This window comes from Brachycentrus maculatus, unplaced genomic scaffold (assembly GCF_059751285.1).
Source record: "Brachycentrus maculatus isolate JH-2025_06_01 unplaced genomic scaffold, ASM5975128v1 h1tg000121l, whole genome shotgun sequence".
In the NCBI taxonomy this organism is placed as follows: Eukaryota; Metazoa; Arthropoda; class Insecta; order Trichoptera; family Brachycentridae; genus Brachycentrus; species Brachycentrus maculatus.
This window is the reverse complement of record NW_028280874.1, coordinates 134,445-159,534: the sequence shown is the minus strand read 5'-3', so window position 1 is coordinate 159,534 and position 25,090 is coordinate 134,445. Positions and strand designations below refer to the sequence as shown.

Below are 25,090 nucleotides of genomic sequence, written 5' to 3'. Positions count from 1 at the left end.
TAAAAAAAAAAAAAAAGTTTTTATATGTTTCAAATTATAATGATAAATTGAGTGCCATGAAAACTATACCAGACACAAAATAATATAGATTCAGCTGTTAAAATATGCAGTTTGTAAAGATAATTATTACCTGTTTAATATTAATAATTACAGTAATGAATACGCTACAAATGAAAATTCCTTCATTCATCCGGAAAAACTCCAAAATATTCAAACTAGAACCTGTCGGATGTAAGTTTTCAGGTTTTCTGTTCACGTTTCCTTATTCAGGCGGCCCTTGAAGCCTCCCAGACGGCTCTTCTCTCGAAGGGAAGGCTTTCGGTGGACTTGTAAAGTTTTAATGAAGGCTGTTGTATTCTTCGAGCCTCCTTTTTTTGTTTTCCGGAGGTGAGCGAGAACGCGAGATCAGTGTTATGGCCCTACCATGATGTATAAATTTTGCTCGGGAGGGCTTAGGAAAATATTTTTCGTCTTATTTTCACCTGGCTCTAATTATCTTTTTAATGGCCACAAAGGCGTCGTGGGATGAAATTTTAGTATCAAGAATTTACTGTTTGATTTATTATACCTGCTACGTTAAATACATTTTAAGTCATATTAACCTTTTTTAATCGCTTTTAATTAAATCGTTTTATTAAACCACATAATTTCCTTTTTTATGATAATATTGTGTGCTTTAGCATGATATTGTATTTGCGTCCTCGGTTATTCGATCAAACCAATTTCTTATTCAAACAAGCACATATTGACGAATATTATATGTAACGAATAACATTGAATCATTTCATCGATAATAATGTGCTGGGATACATTTTATGCAACTTTTGTAACATGAACTTATGTACGTAGATTTTCCACGATTCGAAAGTATGTTTACATAGACATTTAAACAATGTTAAACATAAACACTTCTTAAGAAAGTGTATCTAAACATGACTAATAGATTTACATTATCCACTGACACTTCGTGATGGAATTGCATTTTTAATTTATTATTAGATTAAAACCAATATTTGTAGCTTTTCCACTTTTTTATTTGACCAGCGACCGGGTTTCGTCGTTACCGACATCATCAGACTGGTGAGAGGCTATACAAATTGTTATATTATATATAAAAGAAGGCAGGAGTTGATAACCAGTCTGATGATGTCGGTAACGACGAAACCCGGTCGCTGGTCAAATAAAAAAGTGGAAAAGCTAAAAATATTGGTTTTAATCTAATAATAAATTAAACATGACTAGTTTTGAGAACTACGGGTGTTTACATCGACATGTGAAAATACAAACTGTTCATACTCAGTTTGTATTTTCAGCTGTTGACGAGGACATCCATAGTTTTAATAACTAGTTTCGTTTACATTTATAAACTTAAAAGTGTTTTTAAACAAGTGTTTCATTTTTAAATTTAAATCATCATGTTTTTCCATCGAGTGAATACTAAATCACTTAATAATATATTTTTTATACGCTTGTTTTGGCTCATATTTTGGTATTTAGGATAGGAAATTAATTCGAATAAGAAAAAATAATGGTAAGATTTTGGAGAAAATATAATGATGATATCTAAAATTTTATTTATTGCCTTAATAAAGACTTGCAAAACTTTCTTATAAGGTTTAAGCTTTTTTCGTACATTCTTTTTCAGAGGTTCTATTGAAATTTATCAGTAATTATGAATTATGCTGGTTATTTTTAAGTTAAAAAAATACCATTCTAATTCAAGCGGCGCCAGCAATATTCCTTTTAATTAACTGATAAAATTATAAGCATATAATTTAAAAAAATTAAATTTATATTTTCTAGCGTTTCTCAGGTTTGTGAATAAAATCCAGGATTCGGACCTCACAATCAAATGAAAGAGTTTCTGCTTAATAAAAAGCTTCCTTCATCCTACCATGGATGTCTCTAGTGAAGCTAGGTGAAGTCAAGCACTGTGTTTCATGTTTGATCAATATAGAAGTTTCAAGAATTTGACCAGAGTGGTTGTCAATCATGGGTTGAATTGATGAATGTTACACTGCGTAAAGTGATTACTTAAACTTTGACAGTCGTAAGGTCTTTAAATACCCAGACTTTCATATTCTGTGACATCTACGTCGAGATCTCAAAAATTAAATCAGTAGGTATTCTCCATACTTCATGCTTTATTGAGAAAACAGGAGACACGTTTGTTTTGCTGTGGTTAAATCATTACAGAATGAAGTAATATACAATTCGTTTTGGGGAAAACAAATTAATTTCCTCGCTCCAAATTGCTTAATTTAATTAAAGAAATTGTATAACAGAAGTGGTTTATTTTTTACTGAACAAAGCCAGATTTAGAAACCATAAAAGGTTTCCCCCAGAAAAGATTATTTTAGCTGAGGTGCCTGTTATATGACTTCCTGTAAAAAATTTGATTATTTTTCTTTGACCTCTGTCATCGGATCGATTCGATGCTATATAAAGGAAAAGTAATCCTGTAAATGTCCGGACTTCCATATTCTTCTTCATCTATGTTGAATTACGTATAAGTTTTAGAGTTCCCGGTCGGATTACCAGGACAACTGACACCCTAGCGCTTCCCACGAGTAAAACAAACTCTAAACATGGTTCCTATACTTACGTTCATCAAAATTGGTCCACGATAAATATGGGAATTTTGATGTTCTACTCGACATTGTCAGTCGATGTTTATATCGTGGTGTGTCCCAATTTTAACATAATTTGTCTTGGACTTGAGCTTTGATCTTTCCCTTTTCCCCTTTTCCTTCCTCCCGCCCCTCTTCCAGGTATTTACAAATTACGACATATCGTAGTCGTACAGGAGAAAGTGACCAACTAACAAAACGTATAATGTTCAGGAGGGCCATTTGCGTCACTTTTGCTTGGCAAGAAAATAAACATCAAGCTGTTAGTCATTTTCAACAAGTCAATATATTATACTTCCAAGTTTAAAATCCTTTGGGATTTTTTTCAGGGCAATATTAAGCTAGTAAGATATCAAATAGTCAATGATCACTTTTTTCTAAAAAAATGCACTTGGTCACTTTCTCCTGTATGACTACGATATGTGAATTTTTGTAAATGAAATGTTACATTTAACTATTTTTTGTTACTCATTATTGTATATGTATTTATGTAACTGTTCTGTTAAATTTCTAAATATATAAATAAATGTTGAGATGTTATTATTTTATTCCTTTTTTTAGTCTATTCCTTATCGTGATAAGACCTCGGAATTTTTTTAGCATTTTGAAAATTGAGTTATACTTGTTTCACTGGGGGTTTTCCGCTTGTAGGGTTCAGGAGTCTCTCTCGCGACAGGTGTGTGGGTGTCTCTAAAAAAGTTATTTCGAAAACTTGAGAAACATCAACGAAATGGTTTTATACTCTTTTTTATGAGGTACTACCATCCACGATAATATGTTGTAAGTTTGGCAACAGACTCGTGACTTGAACACTCTTGGAGGGTGAAAACTCGTCAAATAATAAAATGAAAACTATAGACTAAAAATAGCTTCGGTAAATAATGTTTTGAATGATAAACCAATCTACAAATTAGTTTAGTAAAATTATCTTTTACGTTATCATTGACAATATTTCCAAATATTAAGTTTATGTACAACTTTTAGAGTGTATCCAATACTTGTTCACAAATCTGGATTTTCATCACTTTGGAGTTATTTTTTTAATTTTATTTTTAACTCTCAACATAAATAAAAAGAATATAGTAGTTCGAGTATTTATAGAGCTTACGACCTGTTATAGGGTAGTTAAGTGATTATTTTACACATCATTCTTCCCATGGGTAAGTGATCACTTTAAACGTGTGAAAGTGATCATTTAACCATTCTATTACAGTACACAATCCCTGTAAATAACCAAATAATGTTTGAGAAATTCAAATTTGTGAACTAGGATTAGGACACCCCCAAAAATGTTGCATATAAAATTTGCCTGTTTTTTTACATAATCCATTTAGAACTTTCTAAAACTAACCATAAAGTGTAATTTTCAAAAATTATTATTGAAACATTTTGTGCACAAACTTCGTTAGTTTATTCATTACCAACGTATCAAAACATATCATGGCCAAACAAAATAGCACGTTTGTCCGTAGTTTAGAAGTTTGTGTAAGGGAAGCGAACACAAACACGTATTTTGTTAGTCTATTTCACAGTTTGGGTTTAGTAAGGCCTCCTTGTTATGTAGTTAGAAGTGATGGAGTTAAAGTTACTACTGTTAATGTGAATCATCATTATCGCCGGAGACAAGTTTTCAGGATTTTCGCTGAAAGGGAACTTTGTAATAACTCTGAAACATTTACACCGAAGACCAACCCTATTAGTTAATTCTTACATCTAACTTTGGTTACTTATGTATATGGTGTAACTTGGGTATAATATCTTTTAAAACCTTTCGTAAAATTGATTGAAAACAAGTTGATTTTATTTACTTTATTATATTTAATATTATTTTTGGACATCTCAGCAAAGATGAAGAAGAGTAAGTTTTTGGACACACTCAAAATATTTTTTACTTTAGTCGTGTACTGGCATTACTTGATGGAACTGTATTTTTTTATAATTAAACAGTAAATATATCGTATATTTAAAAAAAAATCAAACACATGAATATACCACTTTATGAGTTTTATTTATATACTTATTCGACTAGTTTCGAAAACTTACAGATGTTTTCATCTTCTGGTAAAAATTAAAACAAACGAACAAAAAATATATTTTGCTCGTTAGTTTTAATTTTTACCAGAAGATGAAAACATCTGTAAGTTTTCGAAACTAGTCGTTTATGTAAATAAAACTCTTAAAGTGGTATAATCAAGTGTTTAATTTAAAAAAAAAAATCAACATATCATTCCACAAAGTTAATGCCAAATCAATAAATAATATAGCAATTATATAGTTTTTCAGCTTGGATTTTATTCGGTCAGTGACTGGATTACATCGATAGTGACAACACCAGTTTCATGATGTAGGTAATGACAAAACCAGGTCTTGGTCAAATAATACATGTAGTAGTGATAAAAACTGTAAATTTGTTCACAAAATTTTGAGTGTCTCCTTGTTCACAAATCAGGGTTTTCTCCATTAAGTAGTTGACTTATTAACATAGAAGAAGAAGAATATGGAAATCTAGGTACTTAAAGGACTTATAACTTGTCAAAGGTTGGTCAAATGAGTACCTAGCATACGTGCAACATTTACCATTCTACCCATGATTGACGACCACACTAGTCTAATTTTTAGAAATCCCAGATGTATCATTTATACCATGACAACGTACATATGAACTCACAACAGAAATCTGTGTAGTATTGAGAAAGTTTTTATGTAGCATAGACCCTTTTATTTTCATTATTATAATTTTTGATTGAAAGTAGGGCAGTGCTTTTACTGATAGAATGTTTTTTTTTTAATACTTACGGCTAATTCCTTTAACAATATAAACAAAAATATGTACAATAAAATTAAAGAATATTGCAATAAAAATCGTCACAATCAGCGAGCAGCGAAAGAGAGTAGAAAACCAATAAATTAAATTTATCCCGTTGTAATTAATATATTTATTTTTAATTAATGTTTTAGTTAGTAAATACCACTTTTTCTTAAAATCTGCTGTGATTCATTCCGCATCATTTTCAAACACTGTATAATATATTTGTCATGTTATAAGCTAATAAATTAAATTGATCCATTATAAAATGGAGAATAAATACTCAGAAAGTATTTAGTGACAAGGTATCTGTTGGTGTACAAATTACGTATTAATTGATTTGTATCAAGTAACGTGAATATGACAAATGGAAAATGGTACGATTTAAATGAAATATTTTCCGTGGTTTTCTTCTGTACCTTTTCCATTACCAAGCTCTCTCAGTCCTCACCGCACAATGGTGTGCTTGGAAAGAATTCGGGTGGGTAGCACCTCCCCAGTTCCCATACGTGTACGTTATACATTATAGGACCTTAGTACGTTATATATGCCTGCGGGAACAAAGCCTTAGCGAGGATCCGTGTAAAAGCTCGGAGCTTTTTTTGTGCTTCGTTGATAAAAGCTTCTGCGACCGTAATGGAAACTTCTGAGTGAAACCTCTCGAACTACGGGACGCAAATATTTATTATTATTTAATATCACCCTGTAATTACGTTTTCATACATACAAAGAAAAAAGAACGAAAGACGTCTTTTCTTTTTTCTAGCCCCTCATCTGCACACAATGGTGCATAGGGCACTGCATTAACGCAGTGCTGTCGTGATTGTTACTTACATAAAAGTAAGTTTATTACTCTTGCGCTTCAAGGACCGTCCAGGGTAATATTAAATTAATGTTAGAGTGTAAAATCACTCATATTTATTTTCACCCCTTCCTCCCGGGAATCGAACCGGGGACCTCCAGCACGGTAGCTAAACACGCTAACCATTTCTCACAAACAATGGACAATTTCGGAGAAATGATGGCATTTCTAGGATAATTTGTTTTCTCTTTAATAATTTATTACGGCACTTAATTTATATATTTTCGTCACAATGTTCATACGGTTAAATAATTCAGGAAGTTTCATAAATGTGCCGAAGTTGGGATTCTTGGCCTATGATTGCGGACCGCGTAAAGTAGCGCCTCACCGCCGGGAAACTAAAATCATTTTTCTCTAGGAAGGAATATTTAGGTCAAAAGTTTTGCTGAATGATAAATGTACTGACAGCTGAAAATGTTACCGTTATTATTACACTTTCGGGAAACACAAAGCTTGGGAAGTTATACTGAAAGAGGCCCGAAAAATTCGTAGCATTTTCCTCCCTCTGGCTATGTACTAGTATTCATCTAACCATTTTCATTCTCCACTATTTACATAATCATACCTTCAGGCCATTTTGTAGAATTTCGATGGATACATTTATCTCAAACCGATTAAACATATTCATCTGACGAATATTTTATTCAGTATGTACAAGTAAAAATAAGCGAAGACAATGAATAGAGTATTTTGGAATAGAAATATGTTACTTGAAAAAATGCTCAAATCATCAGAAACAAATTTGAATAAGTGAAAATTTCATATTTTTTATAGCATGTTTCAAAAGCTTCCTAATTTTTCATTTTTTAATTTATTTTATATTATCAAGTGTATATTACAGTGATGGAAATTACAATTTACATACAAATCAGTGTAAGCCTCTATTTATATTGTTCAAATTTTAAACATAGTACTTGAATCATTAGAATTTCACTAAAGATAAGTATGGTCAGATGAGAAAAGCTTTTTATTAAGCAGAAACTCTTTCATTTGTATGTGAGATCCGAATCCTGGATTATAATCATATACATACATGAGGAACGCTAGAAAATGTCCTTTTCAGTTTTATTATTTTAGCTTATAATTTGACCAGTTAATTTATTTACAACATTTTGAGTGTGTCCAAATACTTGTGCACGAATCTGGATTATCTCTAAAAGTTATTAATAACTCCTATAATTGAAGATAATCCAGATTTGCGAACAAGTATTTGGACACATTCAAAATGATGTAAATTTCATGAATCTTAAAGAATAACACCTCATGGTTTTTATTGTTTATTTGCTCTGTAACAGGATGTATGTTAACTTATCTTATGAAATTACATTTACTCATATTATTTATGGCAGAATACATAGTTTCTCGATCCGCGTTTTAACAACAATAAGTTCCCTTCCCCAGGTGCCTTTCGTTCTGCGAACAGTGCTGATGACACTCATAAATTTCCCTCAGCAAGAGACCTCGGCGCTGACGCTGCGGACGGATAATATTAATATAATATCGGGATACTGTAGCATTATGTGGTGTTATGTAGACCAATCTGTCATAATCACAGTTCACAATTCACGAGAAGAGTTTGGAGAGAAACAGCAAACAGACTATCGCGGGTAGATATCAGAGAAATCTCTGATAATCCATCATAACACTGACATCGACGAGGGAGATTTAGTCTCTAAATAAGGTTAGACTCGGGAGAGGATAATGTATTCAAGGATCGCAGATCATGGAATTATCCCATCTAAAAGTTGTATTTAAGACAAAACTCCTTGCCATTCAAATTTAATTAGCATCCTTACAATTATTTCTAAATTTAATTAATATTTTCCTTTTTCTATCTCAATACTGAAATTTATAATGCGTCCAAATCTTTGTAAACACATTTTATGGATTTATACCTTCTGGGAATGTTATCAAGATTTATTTTAGGTATCTACCACCGAGACGAAGCAATGTTTAAAATAAAATTTCTGGATATTGACAAAGCTTACAACCTGTTATAGGTTGGCTAAAGTGATCACTTGCGTAACGCTAATCCATACTTGATTTCATAACAAAATATCGTAAAACAATAATCTATACATGAAGTTTGGCGCAAAGTATCAAAATATAATATGATCTAAATTTTCAACAAATAAGTTATATTGTTTTTTTTTATGTATGAATTTTAAATCAAACACAGATTTTTTGAGTCTACTAAGTTGTATTTTATTAATAAAAACACATAAAAAATTATATCGTGACAATTGTTTCGCCTTGTTAGGGCATTATCAAACGAATGTCATTATCAAACGAATCAAACGAAAATTAATACATAAATTAAAATGGAGTTCTACAAATTAAACGCCAAATCAATAAATAAATAAGTTATATTGTTATATTTTTTAACGTAAAAATTAAACACTTGCATTTTTTTTAAAGTAAAACATTACAAATATTATTAAATACTGTACATAAAACACAGGGGTTTAGCACTTTAAATTCATAATATTTATGATTTGATGACGTTTTTAAGGTGATTACCATTTACGCATAATTAAATTATTTTAACGTAAATCAAACCGATTTCCATAAAAAGTTAAACACGTCTGATGTATTGCAATTTTACAGATTTGCGATAATCTCTTAACCAGATTAAGAGGAAATCAAAATGTTTGGTAAACCAAACCAAAATAAAACCAATTTGTAATTTTCATACATTTTAATAAAATATAAAGTAGTTGCTTAATTATTAAAAGAGTAATTTGTATTTTATGTTTTTTTTTTATGTTCAACCACTATCTACTCTCTGATTGCACACAGTTATATAAGGTATCAAACTTTTTGACCAACAACAGTAGAATGTTTTTGGTTGGTTGGAATAAATCGGTTTGTAGCTATAAGCCCGCCAATGTAGGTATAAATAGTTTTTATTGTACATGAAGCTCAAATAAATAAAATAAATAAAAATATGAATAAATTTGTTTGCAAATGTTTGTAATGTTAGTAAATAACCACTCACAGAGATTTTGGTATACCGGTTTCGTACCCGTCTCTTCGTCAGGACAATCATATTACACCAGCTTGCAAATTATCTACAACATTCACACTTTTATAAGTATACTAAATATTATTCAGTTACGTTTTTGGACGACCAGAAGACCAACACGCACATAAGACCGAAGGCCAACATGTCTAACTAAGAGACGAGTATGTCTTGAAACCTTCTTCTTCTTCTTCATGAGCCCTCTGACCTCCACTGCTGGATATAGGCCTCTTCCCCTTCTTTCCATTTCCTTCGGTCAGTTGCTGTCTGCAGCCAGTTTCTACCCCCCATAACGACTACTTTATTTCGTCGGACCATCTCTTTTGGGGTCTTCCGACACCGCTTTTGTTCTCCCAAAGGTCTTCATTGTGAAAATGTTGGGGTCCATCTTTTGGGGTCCTCGTTTAGAAACCAGAAGAGTGAAATCCTAATGAGATGTTTTATACTTGTACTTACATCACGATTACATCGTCCGCCTCCGTAGTGTAATGGTCAGCACGCTCGGCTACCATTCTGGAGGTCCCGGGTTCGATTCCCAGGGGGGTTAAATAAATATAAGTGATTTTTTCACTATAATATTTATTCAATATTACCCTGGACTGGTACCTGAAGCGGAAGGCTGATCACCTTTCCTTCACGTGTAAACGATCAAGATAACACTGCGTTTATATGAAGCAGTGCCCTATGCACCATTGGGGTGCGGATAAGGGTTTTTGTTTATATTTTTTATTTACTTACATCACGAACATTTAGTAAAAATGTCTGACCACAAACTTAATACTTTAAAAATAAATATAAAATAAAAATATAGTTTGTATCGGCGCAGTGCTCTCTCTTCTCATACTTCCCGGATACATGGTGATACTTTAGCCAAGCAGGTGTTGACATCTATTACCCAAGAAAAGCGCACTATAGAATAACGTATTTCAATCTAGATTACGTACATACGGGTACTTCCATCACAACGCGATGGAATGAATAAAAATGGATGAAAAATAGGCGACGAAACGAAAAAAGCGTACTCGTCTTCGTGTAGTTTATTCTTCCTCTCACACTTATCCGCACCCAATGGTGCATAGGGCACTGCATCAAATTGAAACAATGTCATGTTATTTATTGTTTCGGCATTCACTTTGTGGTAACACATGATTTATTAAGCATAATAAGTGGTAAAAAACACCAGTTTTTTACCACTTATTATGCTTATTTTTGACGATTAGTTTCGGCAGCTACAGTTGCTTTGTAAACTAATCGTTTGAATCTATTAAAGCTGTGTCAAGTTGATCGTTAAATACATAAAAGCAACGTCACATATCAAATCATCTCTGCGCCTCAGGTAAATTCTAAATGAATAATAGAGTAAAAAAAATCCATTAGAAATCGAACCCAAAACATCGAGCCTGGTAACGTAGCATAAAAAGGTGGTCAATCAGTGAATTAATAAACAAAGTATCTTTTCCCCCCTTAAATAGTTGGAGAATGGCTGTTTTTTGGTTAATGGTTTCTAATTTTGGGACTTGGAATATTGAAAAAGAATAAATTTGTTTGATAGGCTTTTTATTCTTTTTTAAATGACCTTAATTATTGTTCTCTGTGTTTTGATAGGGTTTATATACATTCCTAAAGATTAGTGTTGCCATCTATAATTAAGTACCAAAAGAGTTTATTAATTTCATATAATTTTTTGATATCTCATCAAAGATGAAGAAGAATATGGAAGTCTGGGCATTTAAGGGGCTGGCGACCATCATAGGCTGGTTTAAGTGATCACTTTACACACGTGTAAAATTCACCAATTCTACCCATTATTGACAACCACACTACTCAAATACTTGGAAGTTCTATATATATGAACCAATTTAGAAACCTTGTTCTTCACTAGAACTTAACTAGATACATCTATTGGTGAGATGTAAACAAGCTTTTTATTATTATTATACAGAAACTCTTATATTAGTATGTGAGGTCCGAATCCTGGATTATAATCACATACATGAGGAACGCCAGAAAATATCATTTTCATTTTTATTATTTTACCTTATAATTTGACCAGTTAATTTATTTATAACATTTTGAGTGTGTCCAAATACTTGTTCACAAATCTGGATTATCTCCAATTATAGGAGTTATTTTTCATATTATTTTTTGACATGGCAAAAAATAATATGAAAAACAACTAAATAGATTTATGAACAAGTGTTTGGACACACTCAAAATATTGTAAGTTTATTAATTGTCGTGAAAGAATAATAGAAAGGGCAAGTTTTAATGATGTCGTATTGTAGAATATTTCTATAATCTAACCCATTGCAAATTACCACCGGTTTTGTGGTTTCACTTAACGCTACCGTGGAATCACCAATACCATTCGTTTTAGTGTAAACGTTTTAGCGTTTTGACATACATTGCCGACCGCGAAATAAAGCCGTGAGTGAATTTATTTATCCGCAAATTACTACCGCCGATTTATATTTTTCTATTCTCAACAAACATTAATAAAATTTATTGCCAGTGTTTCTTTTCATTTATTATGCCGTGTAATGTTCCAAATGTTTTACGCTTTGCTAATTATTATTTTATTGGATCAGTTTAATGTAATAGTACTTTCATGTAAAATCTATAAAAAATTATCAAACTTTTAAAACTAAAATTAAAAAATATTTAAGACTCACCCCTTCCTAGACTCCATACCAAAGAATGTTTATTTTTAATTTTTAATTTACCTTGTTAATTTTTTATTTTTAATTTTAATTTACTTTGTTTTAATTTACTTAGTTTATAAAAAAAAATAAAAATAAATGTGAAACGAACTCCCTCTCTAAACACAAGTATCTACTTTATTAGAGAGGTAGAAACGTTATATATAAGATGTTCTGTATATTTACCTATTTTGTATTTCAAAAATGTATTTTTGTAAAAAAAAAAATAAAATAAAAAAAATAAAAAAATGTTCCTTCCAGATATAAAAGAACGATTTATCTCTTTTCCTTACTAACCACCATGCCAATAGGAAGTCTACGATAATCCAAGTATTTTTTTTTTAATTTGAAAAAATGGAATCGCATTTGTTATTTACCTTGCTTTACAAGGTTTATAAATAATTTAGTGGATTTTTGTTCCTTCTAGCTAATTAAATATGTTTTTATTAATCTAAGTATGCAAGTGAAGCACGGAGTTGGTAAAAAAAGAGATGAAAGTAGACTGATTACAGCCGAAATGCGATCTCTCAGACGAATGTGTGGCAAAACGATGTATGATAGATTCGAATTGTGAAAAAAAAACTAAGAGACGCGTGTTGAGATGGTTTGGATATGTGGAATAAGTGAATGAGGAAATAACAGCAAATCATATTTAAAAGACGAATGTAGTTGAAAATAGGAGCAAAGGAAGAACGAGGAAAACTTGGCATGATCAAGTACGTCTATTTAAAAGTAGTCAGTAGTCGGAATAAACGGCGGGTATGTATGAGGAGATCCATGAGTGTGGAAAAGGCGGAAAATGTTTGCGAGAGAGTGGTGTGGTGTTCTTTTGTATCTGCCTACCCCGCGGAGAAACGGCACGATAGTAAGTTAGTTACAATAATCTATACATTGCAATAATATGAAGAGTATCGCTGTTTGGTGACGAAGATAGGTATGTAGGTATTTACCACGTATATTTGATTACTCTTTTTTGATTCGTAATTTCTGGTTATGGGTTTACATCGCTTTATCAAAAATATTTAAATTAAACACTTTTTGAGTCCACTAAATTATTCTTTTTATTTTTAAAAACATAAAAAGAAAATTTTTCGTGATAATTGTTTCCCCTTTTTAGGGCACCTCAAATAAACTCCTGAAATTAGTTTGAGAATGCCTTAACAAGGCGAAACAATTATCACTAGTTTTTATTATAAAATATATTTTTAAATAAAATAAAACAGTTTTGTAGGGTGTTTGATTAAAATATTAAAAATATAAATATGGTTTTATACTATCCACTGACACTTCGTGATGGAATTGCATTTTTAATATATTATTAGATTAAAACCAATATTTTTAGCTTTTCCACTTTATTTTTATTTGACCAGCGACCGGGTTTCGTCGTTACCGACATCATCAGACTGGTGGGAGGCTATACAAATTCTTATGTTATATATAAAACAAGGCAGGAGTTGATAACCATGATTTAATTAATAACCATGATAATAACCATGATAACGATGATTTAAATTAATTTCTCAATAAAATTATATCAAATCATGGTTATCAACTCCTGCCTTGTTTTATATATAACATAAGAATTTGTATAGCCTCCCACCAGTCTGATGATGTCGGTAACGACGAAACCCGGTCGTTGGTCAAATAAAAATAAAGTGGAAAAGCTAGAAATATTGGTTTTAATCTAATAATATAATATAAATATGGATTTCTACAAATTAAACGCCTAATCAATCAATTAAGCATTGCTGTTGTAATACTACAGCTTTTCTGTCTCAATCTACGAGTATAATTGTGAAATATATGTTTATTTTATTTCTTAATTTCTCATGTATAAATGAACGATTAATTTATTTGCATTTTGGCCTTTTAGGCATAGTTTGTGTTGAGCTGAAATACTTACATGCTTAAGTACAACAGACATACTTATACAATACATAATTGTGTACAGTTATTTTTTTTATTATTTTACTGTATTTTATTATCTTTTATATGGGTTTTAGATCTTCTTATTAAGAGATCTCTTAAATATAAATAAAAATACCTTCGGTTAGTTATATCTGATAGTTTTGGTATATATTTTTATATTAAGAGGGTCATTGATTGAAAATCTGTTCGGGTCATTTAGTGGTTAAATTAAATATTTTCCAGCACCGTAAAATACAATATGTAATGTATCTTAAAGTTACCTAGATTATATTATACTGGCAGTAATAAAAGCAATAACTCCAATCTGTTTCAGAACCATAAGTGCTCAGGGGTATTTATAAATTTCCGTAATTTATGACTGAAATTCCCATTAATTTAGCGGTCACGTTTCCGTTTCCGCTTCCTGCTTCCGCATTCCCCGACGTTCCTTCACAGCCGCGCTAGAAAGGTTACGGAAATCACGCTACTGTTATAGACTTAATTTTCTTCGATCATCATACTCGCAAATAAAGCGATAAGTGTCACCTGTCATATGACAAAAATGGCGGATATTTAAGGAAAAAAAATATATTTGTTCGATTTCCGTTTCAGGGTGCTCGAGATCTGCCGGATGTGGCGGAGCGCTGCAACGGGGGCCACTTCCTGCCGGCGGACTCGGCGTCCAGCAGCTACTCGTCCAGCGGGGAGCCCGCTAAGGGCCCCGCGCCGCCCGCCCGCCCCTGGCGCCTGTGGCTCGTGGCGCTGGCGCTGCTGGCCGCGCTCGCCGCCGGCCTCGGCCTACCGCTCGCGCTGGGCGGCCCCGGGCGCCGCGACACCCCGCAGGCGCGCCTCGACACGGTGCGCCGCCTGCTGCGCGACTCCCCGCTCGTCGACGGCCACAACGACCTCGCCTGGAACGTGCGCAAGTTCCTGCGCAACAAGATCGGCGGCCTCAACCTCAGCGCGGACCTGGGCCGCGTGGAGCCCTGGGCGCGCAGCCAGTGGTCGCACACGGACATCCCGCGCCTGCGCGCCGGCCTCGTGGGCGCGCAGTTCTGGTCGGCCTACGTGCCCTGCGGCGCGCAGCACGCGGACGCCGTGCAGCTCACCCTCGAACAGATAGACGTCATCAAGCGGCTCATCGACCTCAACCCGCGCCACCTCAGTCTGGTGACGGGCTCGCGCGAGCTGCTGGACACGCACCGCGCGGGCCGCATCGCCTCCCTCATCGGCGTGGAGGGAGGACACTCTCTCGGCAACTCGCTGGGCGTGCTGCGCTCGCTGTACGGGCTGGGCGCGCGCTACCTGACCGTCACGCACACGTGCGACACGCCGTGGGCGGGCGCGGCGGGCGGCGACCGCGGCCTGACGCCCTTCGGCCGCACCGTCATCCGCGAGATGAACCGCCTCGGCATGCTGGTGGACCTGTCGCACGTGGCGGCCAGCACGGCCCGGGACGCGCTCAACGCGTCGCACGCGCCCGTCGTGTTCTCCCACTCGGGGGCCATGGCGCTGTGCAACTCGACGCGCAACGTGCCGGACGACATCCTGCGGCTCGTGGCGAGGAACGGCGGAGTCGTCATGGTGAACTTCTTCTCGCAGCTGGTGACGTGCAACGACACGGCGACCATCCAGGACGTCATCAAGCACATCAACCACATCCGCAAGGTGGCGGGGATCGACCACGTGGGCATCGGCGCCGGGTACGACGGGATCAACATGACGCCGACGGGGCTGGAGGACGTGTCGCGCTACCCGCACCTGCTGGCCGAGCTGCTGGCCGACCCGGCGTGGAGCGAGCGCGACGTGCTGAAGCTGGCCGGCCTGAACGTGGTGCGCGCGCTGGGCCGCGTGGAGGAGGTGCGCGACAAGTGGCGGCTGGCGGCCGTGCTGCCGGCCGAGGAGCCGCCGCCCGCGCCGCCCGCCGCCTCCGCCTGCACCTACCCGCTCTCCTGACCGCCGCCCGCCGCCCGCCCAGCCGCACCAGCGCCCGCGCCGAGCTCGTGTCTCCGCTCGCAGCATATTTCGTTGTCACACTTCTCCTTTCCTGAGGAGGCGCGAACTTTTCTATTCGTCCAGACTCGGTCTCGCCCATGCCTTCGTAATATGATAAATCACCTCGAGATCCGCATGTACAATATTTGTCAGTAAAAAAGAAATAAAAACCAAAATCGGAACATTTACTAAGTGTACCTTCGGGAATTGTAAGCTATGCGGTGAATGAATATCTCGACCTACATTATAATTTTTTTCATGTTTTTGTTTAAGTTCATATAAATGGAATCTACCACAAAATAAATCTAACGACATCGAAATTGAAAAAAAAAAACACATCAAAAAACTGTTTGATGATTTTTTAAAAATGTTTTTGATGTCAAAAAATTTATGTTGCCATTTAAATTAAAACTTACTATTAGGCTCGTAAATAAAATATGATATTATTTTTAAACATTTCCTAGTCAATATTAGGTACTCCTAAATCCTGTGTTTGTTTCGCCTTTATCAATCTGTACTTCCAATTTTTTATTTATTTATTTATATTCACCAGGAAAACAAGTGTCTTTATGCTCAGAGGCTTGTGATTGTGTTCATCAAAATTCGCACTAACTTTAAAAACTTTGTGATAAAACTATAATATTGTGTCCGTTTAATTTTTATTTGTACAATTTCAAAGATACATTTAAAATACATACAAAAAAATCCAATACTAATGTATTATTTACCATATTGAAGTGTAGAACAATCAGTATGAGTTCAATCTATCAACGCACAAATTAAAAATATATCAGTTACTTATTAAAATATAAATAAGTATCTACCCTTACCTTACCTTAAGTTTAAGAAGAACCCTTTTTTATCTACTTCTCGTGTCTATTACTTAAATCATAAGCACTCATTTTTCTTCTTACACTAAATTAATGGAATTTTCTCTATCGTTAAGCATTTGTTCAGTCTTGTAAAAATATTCGATAAATTTTCATATTATTTATATTGAAGGGTGTTCAGATAAATCTCCAGTTGTCAAACTTGAAAACTATTCAAAAGAGACCAAAAGTATTCGACTTGGTACAATGTTTCAGGAAATTTGTAAAATTCACAATAATAATACTTTTTTAATGTGAAATTTATTTGATAATGTCAGTGATATGTGGAGTTTTTTTTAATTTATTTTTTGTTATGCCCGGTACGTGATATTCCATCAAAAATACTTTGAATACAGAAATATTTATGCTCACCAACTTCATCTATAAATTTCACTCTTTGGCTTATTAAGGTATAGAAGGAATTGTAACAAAAGATTACTCTTTTTAACAAAATTATACTTTACCCAGAAAAACTTTAAAGATTGTAAATAAATTTAATTTAAATTGATTTATGTATTGTATTTGTAAGTTATTTTGATTTTATAAGCTACTAAGCCTTAAAATAACACTCCATGTATTATATTATTCACATCATAATTACAAATTTTTAATACAAATACGATTACTGTTAAAAAAAACCTCAAATGTTGTTTTATAACATTTATTTTTCTTCTTACCCTTATCCCCACCCAATGGAGCAAAGGGCACTACATAGTATCATTGCAGTGCCCATTAATTACATAAAGTCAGTCATGCGCCTCAGGTATGTCCAGGATGATTTTAAATAAATATTAGGGTGAAAAATTACTTTAAAATTTATTTTGACCCCCCTGAGAATCAAACCCGAGACCTCTAGCGTGGTGGCCAAAAACCCTGACTGCAAATATAATTTGTATTGAATGATATCATGAACTGGTTGCAAAAAAATGTATTTAAACCGGAAACCGGAGCGACATTTTGAATTGCTGCGGTTAATTTCGAAGTTTGATTGTTCGGTATCATTCCTCTTTTGTTTTCTAAAATGTTTCCATCTTCGCACAGTCTTTAAACTCGCAAATAATGTGAATTATTTATTAGACAATGTTAGCAAAATGTAGATTTTGAATCCACTGATGTATTATTTATTTAGCTGTGATTTTCTCATGTAATAAAAACATGCAAATGTACAAAGTACTTTAAATAGTTATTCTAGTTAAAATGTTGTTGTTTTCAAATGGCACTTTTAAATTTTAATTTATTTTAATTGTAAAATTGTCACTAAAGTTATCAATTTTTTATCATTTTTTTATTGTGCGTCAGAACTGTACAAAAAATTAATAATAATTTATTTAAAATACCCATATTAAAAAGGTAGAATCGGAAGTGATACCGGTTTAAACAAAAACGTATTCTCAATGCATAATTAAAAAATATATGTATTTGTCGAGCAACACAATTTTATTTGTTAGCGATACGTTGCATAATAATGCATGTTCTTTGTAAGTTGGTTTCAATACCGATGAAATAGTTCCCTCTCTCATCAGTTCCCGCTTCCAGCACGAAATACTTAAAACAGGGACCGCAAGCCCCGAGTAACAACAGGTGTCATACACACCATATGTGAGTCTTCGAGCTTGACACGTACTTACACTTCCACAAACTTATATGTGGAACTGAACAATTTCATAACGTTTTGGATGGTCAGTTTTATATAAAAAAGGGACATCAGACATTGTTTGTCGAAGTACGCTTCATTGCAATTCCTGTGTAAAGGCGAAAATTTTAACAGGTTTCCATGAGAAAAGTGAGATATTATCTTGTATTTTTTTATATTTATTTATTTTCTAACAAATAAACCTGAATAAATCGATTTGTACAGAAAAGCATGATGGGCAGTTTACAAAATCGAACTACCATAGACAATTTATTATTACTTTTTAATACAATTGTAGAAACCTATCGATATTATGTTTAAATGCATTTTAACCCTAGATCACGGCACTCGTTTCAAAGTATACGGGACTATCGTAAAATGTACGACGATAAGAAAAACTTACGTTTAAAAAAAGTTTTTTGTAAAATTTACGACATCGTTGCAAAATAACTATCACGTTGACAAAGGCACGACGTCTCGTATTGATCAATATCTAGTTAAGTTCTAAATACGAGAGTACTGAAGGCCACAGCCTTAGGAACGAAAGAATTATGCTTTCCAGAAATGAAAGAAAAATCACGAAGAAATTTTTCCGTAGTAAATTTTACGAATGTGCCGTAATCTAGGGTTGAAACCCTTAAAAATCTTTCGAATTATCTACTATTGTTAAGTTTTTAAGATTTTAGAAATATTTTATTTAACAGAAAATATTTTCTTGTTACCAGAGGTTTTTAAAATGTTATTTATTTCTTAAAATTTTTGTCTTACCTCATACATTTTTTTGTATTCATTTACTATTCTTGCTACATTTTGGTAGTAATTTATGTTAAATTTTATATTTCGGCTACTTATATGTTAAAAAAATAAGGTATGAGACTCAAGTAGAAAAATAAAATAAAATACATTTGTGAATGCCGTTTATTCTTAGTAAAAATAAGGTTTTTTATTTTATTTTTTGTGGTCATTAAATACATACTACATATAAATACATACAACAACACGCACATTCCAAAGAAAAAATTTACGTACCTTTCTAAAAATAATTTGTATAATATTTCAAATATTGTACCTAATATAACTACAACTTACTTAGTTTTATTTGTCAAAAATATTGTAAGATTGTAAGGATCATTGAGAAGATGATAAATTGTGTTAAAAAATCAATCTTAGAAGATAGAGACTATAAATATGTACTTGGTTGTGTTTTGTGTTTTATAATAAAATTTCGTCGATAAATTTTCACGAAGACCGATCGTTTGTTTATTTACCCGTATTTTTGTAACCACCATTTTTCAAATAAACATATTAAAAACTTTACATTATTGAAACAAAGTGTATCTTTGGATATTGTTATGACGAAATGGAAGAACGAAATGAAAAATATAAAGTTAAGATAAATACGACAGCACTTTGATAAATGATTAAATTTGTATTTGTTTGCATCGGGTGTAGTTGTAGAAAAAAAATACATCAATTCAAATCATGTATTTTAAATTTATTACTGAGTTCGAGTGAAGAACTGAAATGGTGTAATTATTAATGAAATAAATAAGTGTAAGAAAATATCATTTATTATTTTTTGACCCTTCCCTAATAACAACAAAAATAAGAAAATATTTACATTTCTTTTAATCTCTGTGAATAGATCACTTTGTACCATAGAGTAAAGTACTTAAATAGAGTTGTCAGTAACACAACCTGTTTTTTAGAATGGCCATGAACAAGTACTGTTCTAGCCGTTCGTTTTACGTCAGTGTCAAAAAAGGTTGGATGCGTTTAATATTTGCTATCCATATGTTTGTTTTTGACAAGTCGGAAATACATGATTTATTTGAATTAGTCGATGAAATGTTGAGTATTTATTGGTAGAAGTGATTTCCTTCGGATAAAGAACTGTTAGCCTCATCGTACTCCGAAATACAAAGTATTTACGATTGTTTGAAAGATTTATCATCATAATATTTTTCTTTCGAGCAAATCAAACATTGATTTGTTAGTATTTATATATATTTAGTCTATAAATATATTATTTCAGAGGGTGTATGCTGGGTTTAACAATATAAGATACCGTATTTCGAAAATAATTTCAAAAGCTCGAAGTTTTTCGGCTTGCAAGAAAATGGCAAGCGATGGTAAACCGCCGGCTAAGAAGCAAAAATTGTCGCATCATTGGTCTCAGGGGTTGATAGCGAGCATGGCAGACCCCGAAAACATAGTCGAGCAAGATGACAAAGTTACGGTCATAAAGGATTCCTACCCTAAAGCAAAATTTCACTACCTCGTTTTGCCCAAAGAAGACATCAGCGGGATATTGAAACTTGACAAAGGTCATCTGGCACTCCTGAGACATATGGAGGACGTGGGCAAGAGGCTGGCTTCCACTGTGGAGGCCAATTTCAAAATTGGATATCACAGCGTTCCAAGTATGCAGAGGCTCCATCTTCATGTCATAAGCGATGATATGATGTCGCCGTGCTTGAAGACCAAGGCTCACTGGAACAGCTTCACTACCAAATTCTTTATTCCCTCGGAAGGTAAGAATACTTACACATGCTTAAATTCTATTTTTACCATTCATTTATGGATACAATATGCCAAAATATTTTGGCATATTGCATATGGCTTAGCTCAACCACATTTTTGCTTTGCATTTTGTTATTTCGGAAAATATTAGCAGTACTTACTCATTTTGTTACGATTCTTCAAATTACATATTTTTAACAATATTGTCATAATAGAAACTTGTTTTGTCAACCTTGTTGTGTTCTTTTTGGTATCTAATATATAGTAATCAAGGGAAGGATAAAAATCATACTTTAAACCAAAATTATTTGTGTTAAACCGGCTTGTTTCCCATCAAAATGAGAACTGCTGATGAATAGTTAGCATTGGATGTCCTTCATGCACACCTACGCCTGATACATCCCTTGTATTTCATTGGTTCGTTGCGTTTCACTTGAAAACAAGCCGTAAGAATAATCATTTCATTCAGATTCATTAGTTAAAATTCAACAAAGAAAATGCAGGCAAAGATTTCCACTGCATTGAGGATGTGTAGACTTAATACAATTCTCAAAAATGTTACCTTACCAGGCCCCAGAACTGTCGCAAACTTAGTAATGAGACCAACTTTAGATTTATAATGAAATTTTGTCATTTAGTGGTTTGGCTTAGTGAGGAATGCAACAACAGCTGGCAACATAGCAACCCACAGTCATAACTGTCGCCAATAAATGCCGATTTTGATGGCAAGGCCATGTACTTTACTTGTCTCCTAAGATCTGCCACCAAGATTTCCTCTTTCACAAGGTATAAAGTAGCCGACGCCCAAGATTGTTGATAATTTATCAGCAATTCTCGTATAAGCTGTGGAATGGGTCCCTGACTTGCAATCCCTGGGATGCAAAGGAGCTGGCAGCCATCAAAAGAACCTGGAGTGATATTGTGGATTTCTAATGCTCCACGTAGGAAAAGGGCTTGCATTAAGACATAAACAAAGAATTTATTTATTAATTTATTATTAAATTTATTCCAGATCTCATAAAAATGATTGAGAAGAACGATCACATAGCTAAAATCTCAGAGGCTCAGCACAAGAAATACATCGGAACACCCTTGAAATGCCATAAATGCAACTTTGCACCAAAAAATATGCCAACACTGAAGACACACCTAATCAGTCATATGTAAACAGGATATATATTTGTAGTATGTAACGTATCGATCGATGTTGTGGCTAGTCCTTTAATTATAAAATATTATTTATATTGTTGTTATTTTTTTTAAATGAATAAAGATCTGTTTTTTATTATACATACTGACTTTTAAATATTGCTTCTAAACTACAATGGTACACAGACTGGATAGAATGCAAGTATTTAATGCCTGTACACAACATGAGACTGATCAACTTGCCTTCATATAAGTTACGATCGAGATAATGATGCATAAAGGTAAGTCCGCTTTGGTAGTGTATTATCAGAGTATATGGCTACCATGGTGAAGGCCCCAGGTTCGATTTCTAGGGTGGGTCAATGTAAATATAAGTGATTTATCACTCTATTACTTATTTAATATCACCTAATGCGTCAAACTGATCATCTTGCCTTCCAGCTAATGCTGGCATTTTCCAGCTAATGCTGGCATCATCGAAGCAATCTTACGTTTATTCCTTAATAGGATAAACGTAGGATTGCTTCGATGCGATGGAGTGCCCTATTCGCCATTTGGTGTGGATAAGGGTTAGAGGTTCCCTATACACTATTGGGTGATGATAAGGAACAAATAGTAAGAATATATGTTTATAGAGATATGTTAAGGTTATGCTTGCATTACAAAATAGCTGGAGTAGTTATTATATAGACATTATATATCCGCCAATGTTCATCCGGCGTCAAATCTCTGGGTTAATGAACACACAATCTTGCCAGGAAACATTTGGAACCTACCCTGCAGTTCATTTTCTTATAATGGTTTGAAATAAAACAAGGTAATTAGAAAAGGTAATATACATGTATTATGATTACACATACATAATGTTTACATCTTCATAACATTCACATTCATCAACAAATAAAATACACCACAATGTTACAGTAATTTGTCAGTACATATTTTGTTTCCAAAACATTAGTGAATTTCTGATACATTTATTATATTATTGTTTTACTTTAGAAGCTATTTACAGAGTTTATTGTATTATTTTTTACATATAAATGAAGAACATCAATTAAAATATTAATGAATGATGAATGAGTACAAAATGTGTGAGATGGGAGCGTTACAGAAGTGTGCTAGTGTAAGCGTTATTTGAGCTTCATAATATACGTAAACTACTTCTAGGTTTCGTTGATTGCAGTAGATTTTAGTATCTAAGCATCCACACGAGGCTCAGAACACATCAGCGACTATTTACAGCATTTGCCACATTTTCTGTCAACTTTTAATATTAATTTACCAAAATATATGATTTGTTTTATTATAATATTAAAAAATTAATATACATAATAGAATACTTGACACACTAGGAGACTGATAATAAAACTTCTGATGAGGGATGAGTGATAATATTACTTTATAGCAGCAGAGAAAGTGCTGTTTTACTACATGGAATTACGAGTCCTTCATTAACCTTCATTCAGTCCTATGATGATACATACATTATGTTCAAGTTAAGGATTCTGCTATAACGACGATCATTTATTAACCGCGTTTTAACAAAACAATGTAATTTTGTTTAATGTTTGAATACGGTTTTACTGGCAGTTGTTAGATTAATCCAAATACAGTGATGCCTCGCATAACATACTTAGTTCGTTCCAGGAGCATGTTCGTAATGTGAAACGCCTTTTCCTTTAAAAAGACACGTTTATAAAAAATATTCATTCTGTACCATATAATATCATACTCCTAACATAAAAAAGATACATTTTATTTTATATTTTTAGTCAAACTTAGATTTAAGAGAGTCTACCGAGGCTTGTAGGATTAAATATTGTTCCATCCTTTGCTTCTCGGCTGTTGGCTTCTTGAAAAACCTTTGCAAGGTTGTCTGTTTTCCCCTCTTCTTCAACACCTTCTGGAAATAATGGACTCTATGTAGAGATCATTGATCCTAATGGCCTCAGCTGAGTTTGGATAGTGATTTTTGGTAAACTCCTGAACCTCTTCCCATTTGACGAGGATGTCCTTGTTGGCAATAGTTGAGATTTGATTGCTCTTCCTCATTGTTGGATGAAGCTTGTCGTTGAGCGTCATCTTCTTGCTGGACTAGAAGGGCTTGGAGCTCTTAGTACAACTTCATTAGCTACGTGCAATCTAGGAGCGTTTGAGTGGTAAAACGAAATACGATATAGTCCGTTGTGTGAAGCAAGATTCGTTGTGTGAGTTACATAATGGGCGAACAGAAAGTTCGTTGTGCGCAGTGTTCATTATGCGAGGCATCACTGTAGATATTGGTCGATTGATCATCATGTTTAATGATACGGCTGAATGAAGGTATAACCCATTATGTGCCAGGAAGATATTTACATTTGTCCACCTCTGAAGTGTAATGGTTTGCGCAATAAGCTATTGCGCTGGAGGCCCCAGATTCGATTTCCAGGGGGGGCAAAATAAATATTGGTGATTTTTCACTCAAAATTATTCAATATTACCCTGGACTGATACCTGAAGTGCAGGATTGACCACCCTGCCTTCATGTAAGTAAAGATCAAGATAACACTGTATCACTTGAATGCAGCACCCTTTGCACCTTTTGGTGGGGACACGGTTAGAAGAAGATATTTGTAATGGTGCTCAGGAGGTCGCATATGTTTATCTTATTATTTGAAGATTATTCCGTGAGATGTCTCTGCATGTTCCAGTATTGACACTTTAGAACTCTTGGCCATGGCTAGTACAATGAGTAGGACAGTGATTTCGTATGGCTTTTGATATTAGTTCAGAAAAACTAGTGAATAGTTTTCTTCGTAAAATAATTATGTGCTGTTAAAAAATTGCTGATAAAAAAAGGGTTCAATTTATTGACAATGTTAGTTTGAGTTGAGTATCGCATTCTCCCTTCCCCAGCCATGGAATGGGAGAGAATGATAGTCAACGTGGGAGGTAATTGTCTCTACTGCAATCCCAAAACAGCTAAGTGAGGTATAACAACAATGTAACAAC

General features: G+C 34.0%; 2 protein-coding genes across 3 annotated transcripts in view; both read left to right on the top strand.

Annotated features, from left to right (window-relative positions):
• LOC148309527 (dipeptidase 1-like) overlaps window positions 1-16,627 on the top strand; it is a 208,976-nt gene extending 192,349 nt beyond the window's left edge. Inside the window, exon 3 of the mRNA XM_088259928.1 lies at window positions 14,540-16,627. Within this exon, the coding sequence (XP_088116054.1) occupies window positions 14,540-15,883 (1,344 nt within the window). The 3' untranslated portion in view covers window positions 15,884-16,627. The remainder of the gene's footprint in view (window positions 1-14,539) is intronic.
• Window positions 16,628-20,166: 3,539 nt separating this feature from the next.
• On the top strand, window positions 20,167-22,237 carry LOC148309526 (aprataxin-like). Of its 2 annotated transcripts, XM_088259947.1 has the most exons (3): window positions 20,168-20,348; window positions 20,460-20,958; window positions 21,960-22,237. In XM_088259947.1, exons 2-3 carry the CDS (start codon window positions 20,544-20,546, stop codon window positions 22,112-22,114), a joined length of 570 nt encoding a protein of 189 aa, XP_088116073.1. In that variant the 5' UTR covers window positions 20,168-20,348; window positions 20,460-20,543; the 3' UTR covers window positions 22,115-22,237. The 2 variants fall into 2 exon arrangements, with proteins under 2 accessions (XP_088116072.1, XP_088116073.1); XM_088259946.1 differs by having other exon boundaries at window positions 20,167-20,958.
• The last annotated feature ends 2,853 nt before the right edge of the window (window positions 22,238-25,090 follow it).

What these genes read in the sequence shown, in the direction of transcription:
- LOC148309526 (XM_088259946.1), top strand. Translation starts at nt 20,544, where the DNA reads ATGGCAAGCGATGGTAAACCGCCGGCTAAGAAGCAAAAATTGTCGCAT. An exon ending in ATTCTTTATTCCCTCGGAAG is followed by an intron (nt 20,959 to 21,959) that starts GTAAGAATACTT and finishes AATTTATTCCAG; the next exon opens with ATCTCATAAAAATGATTGAG.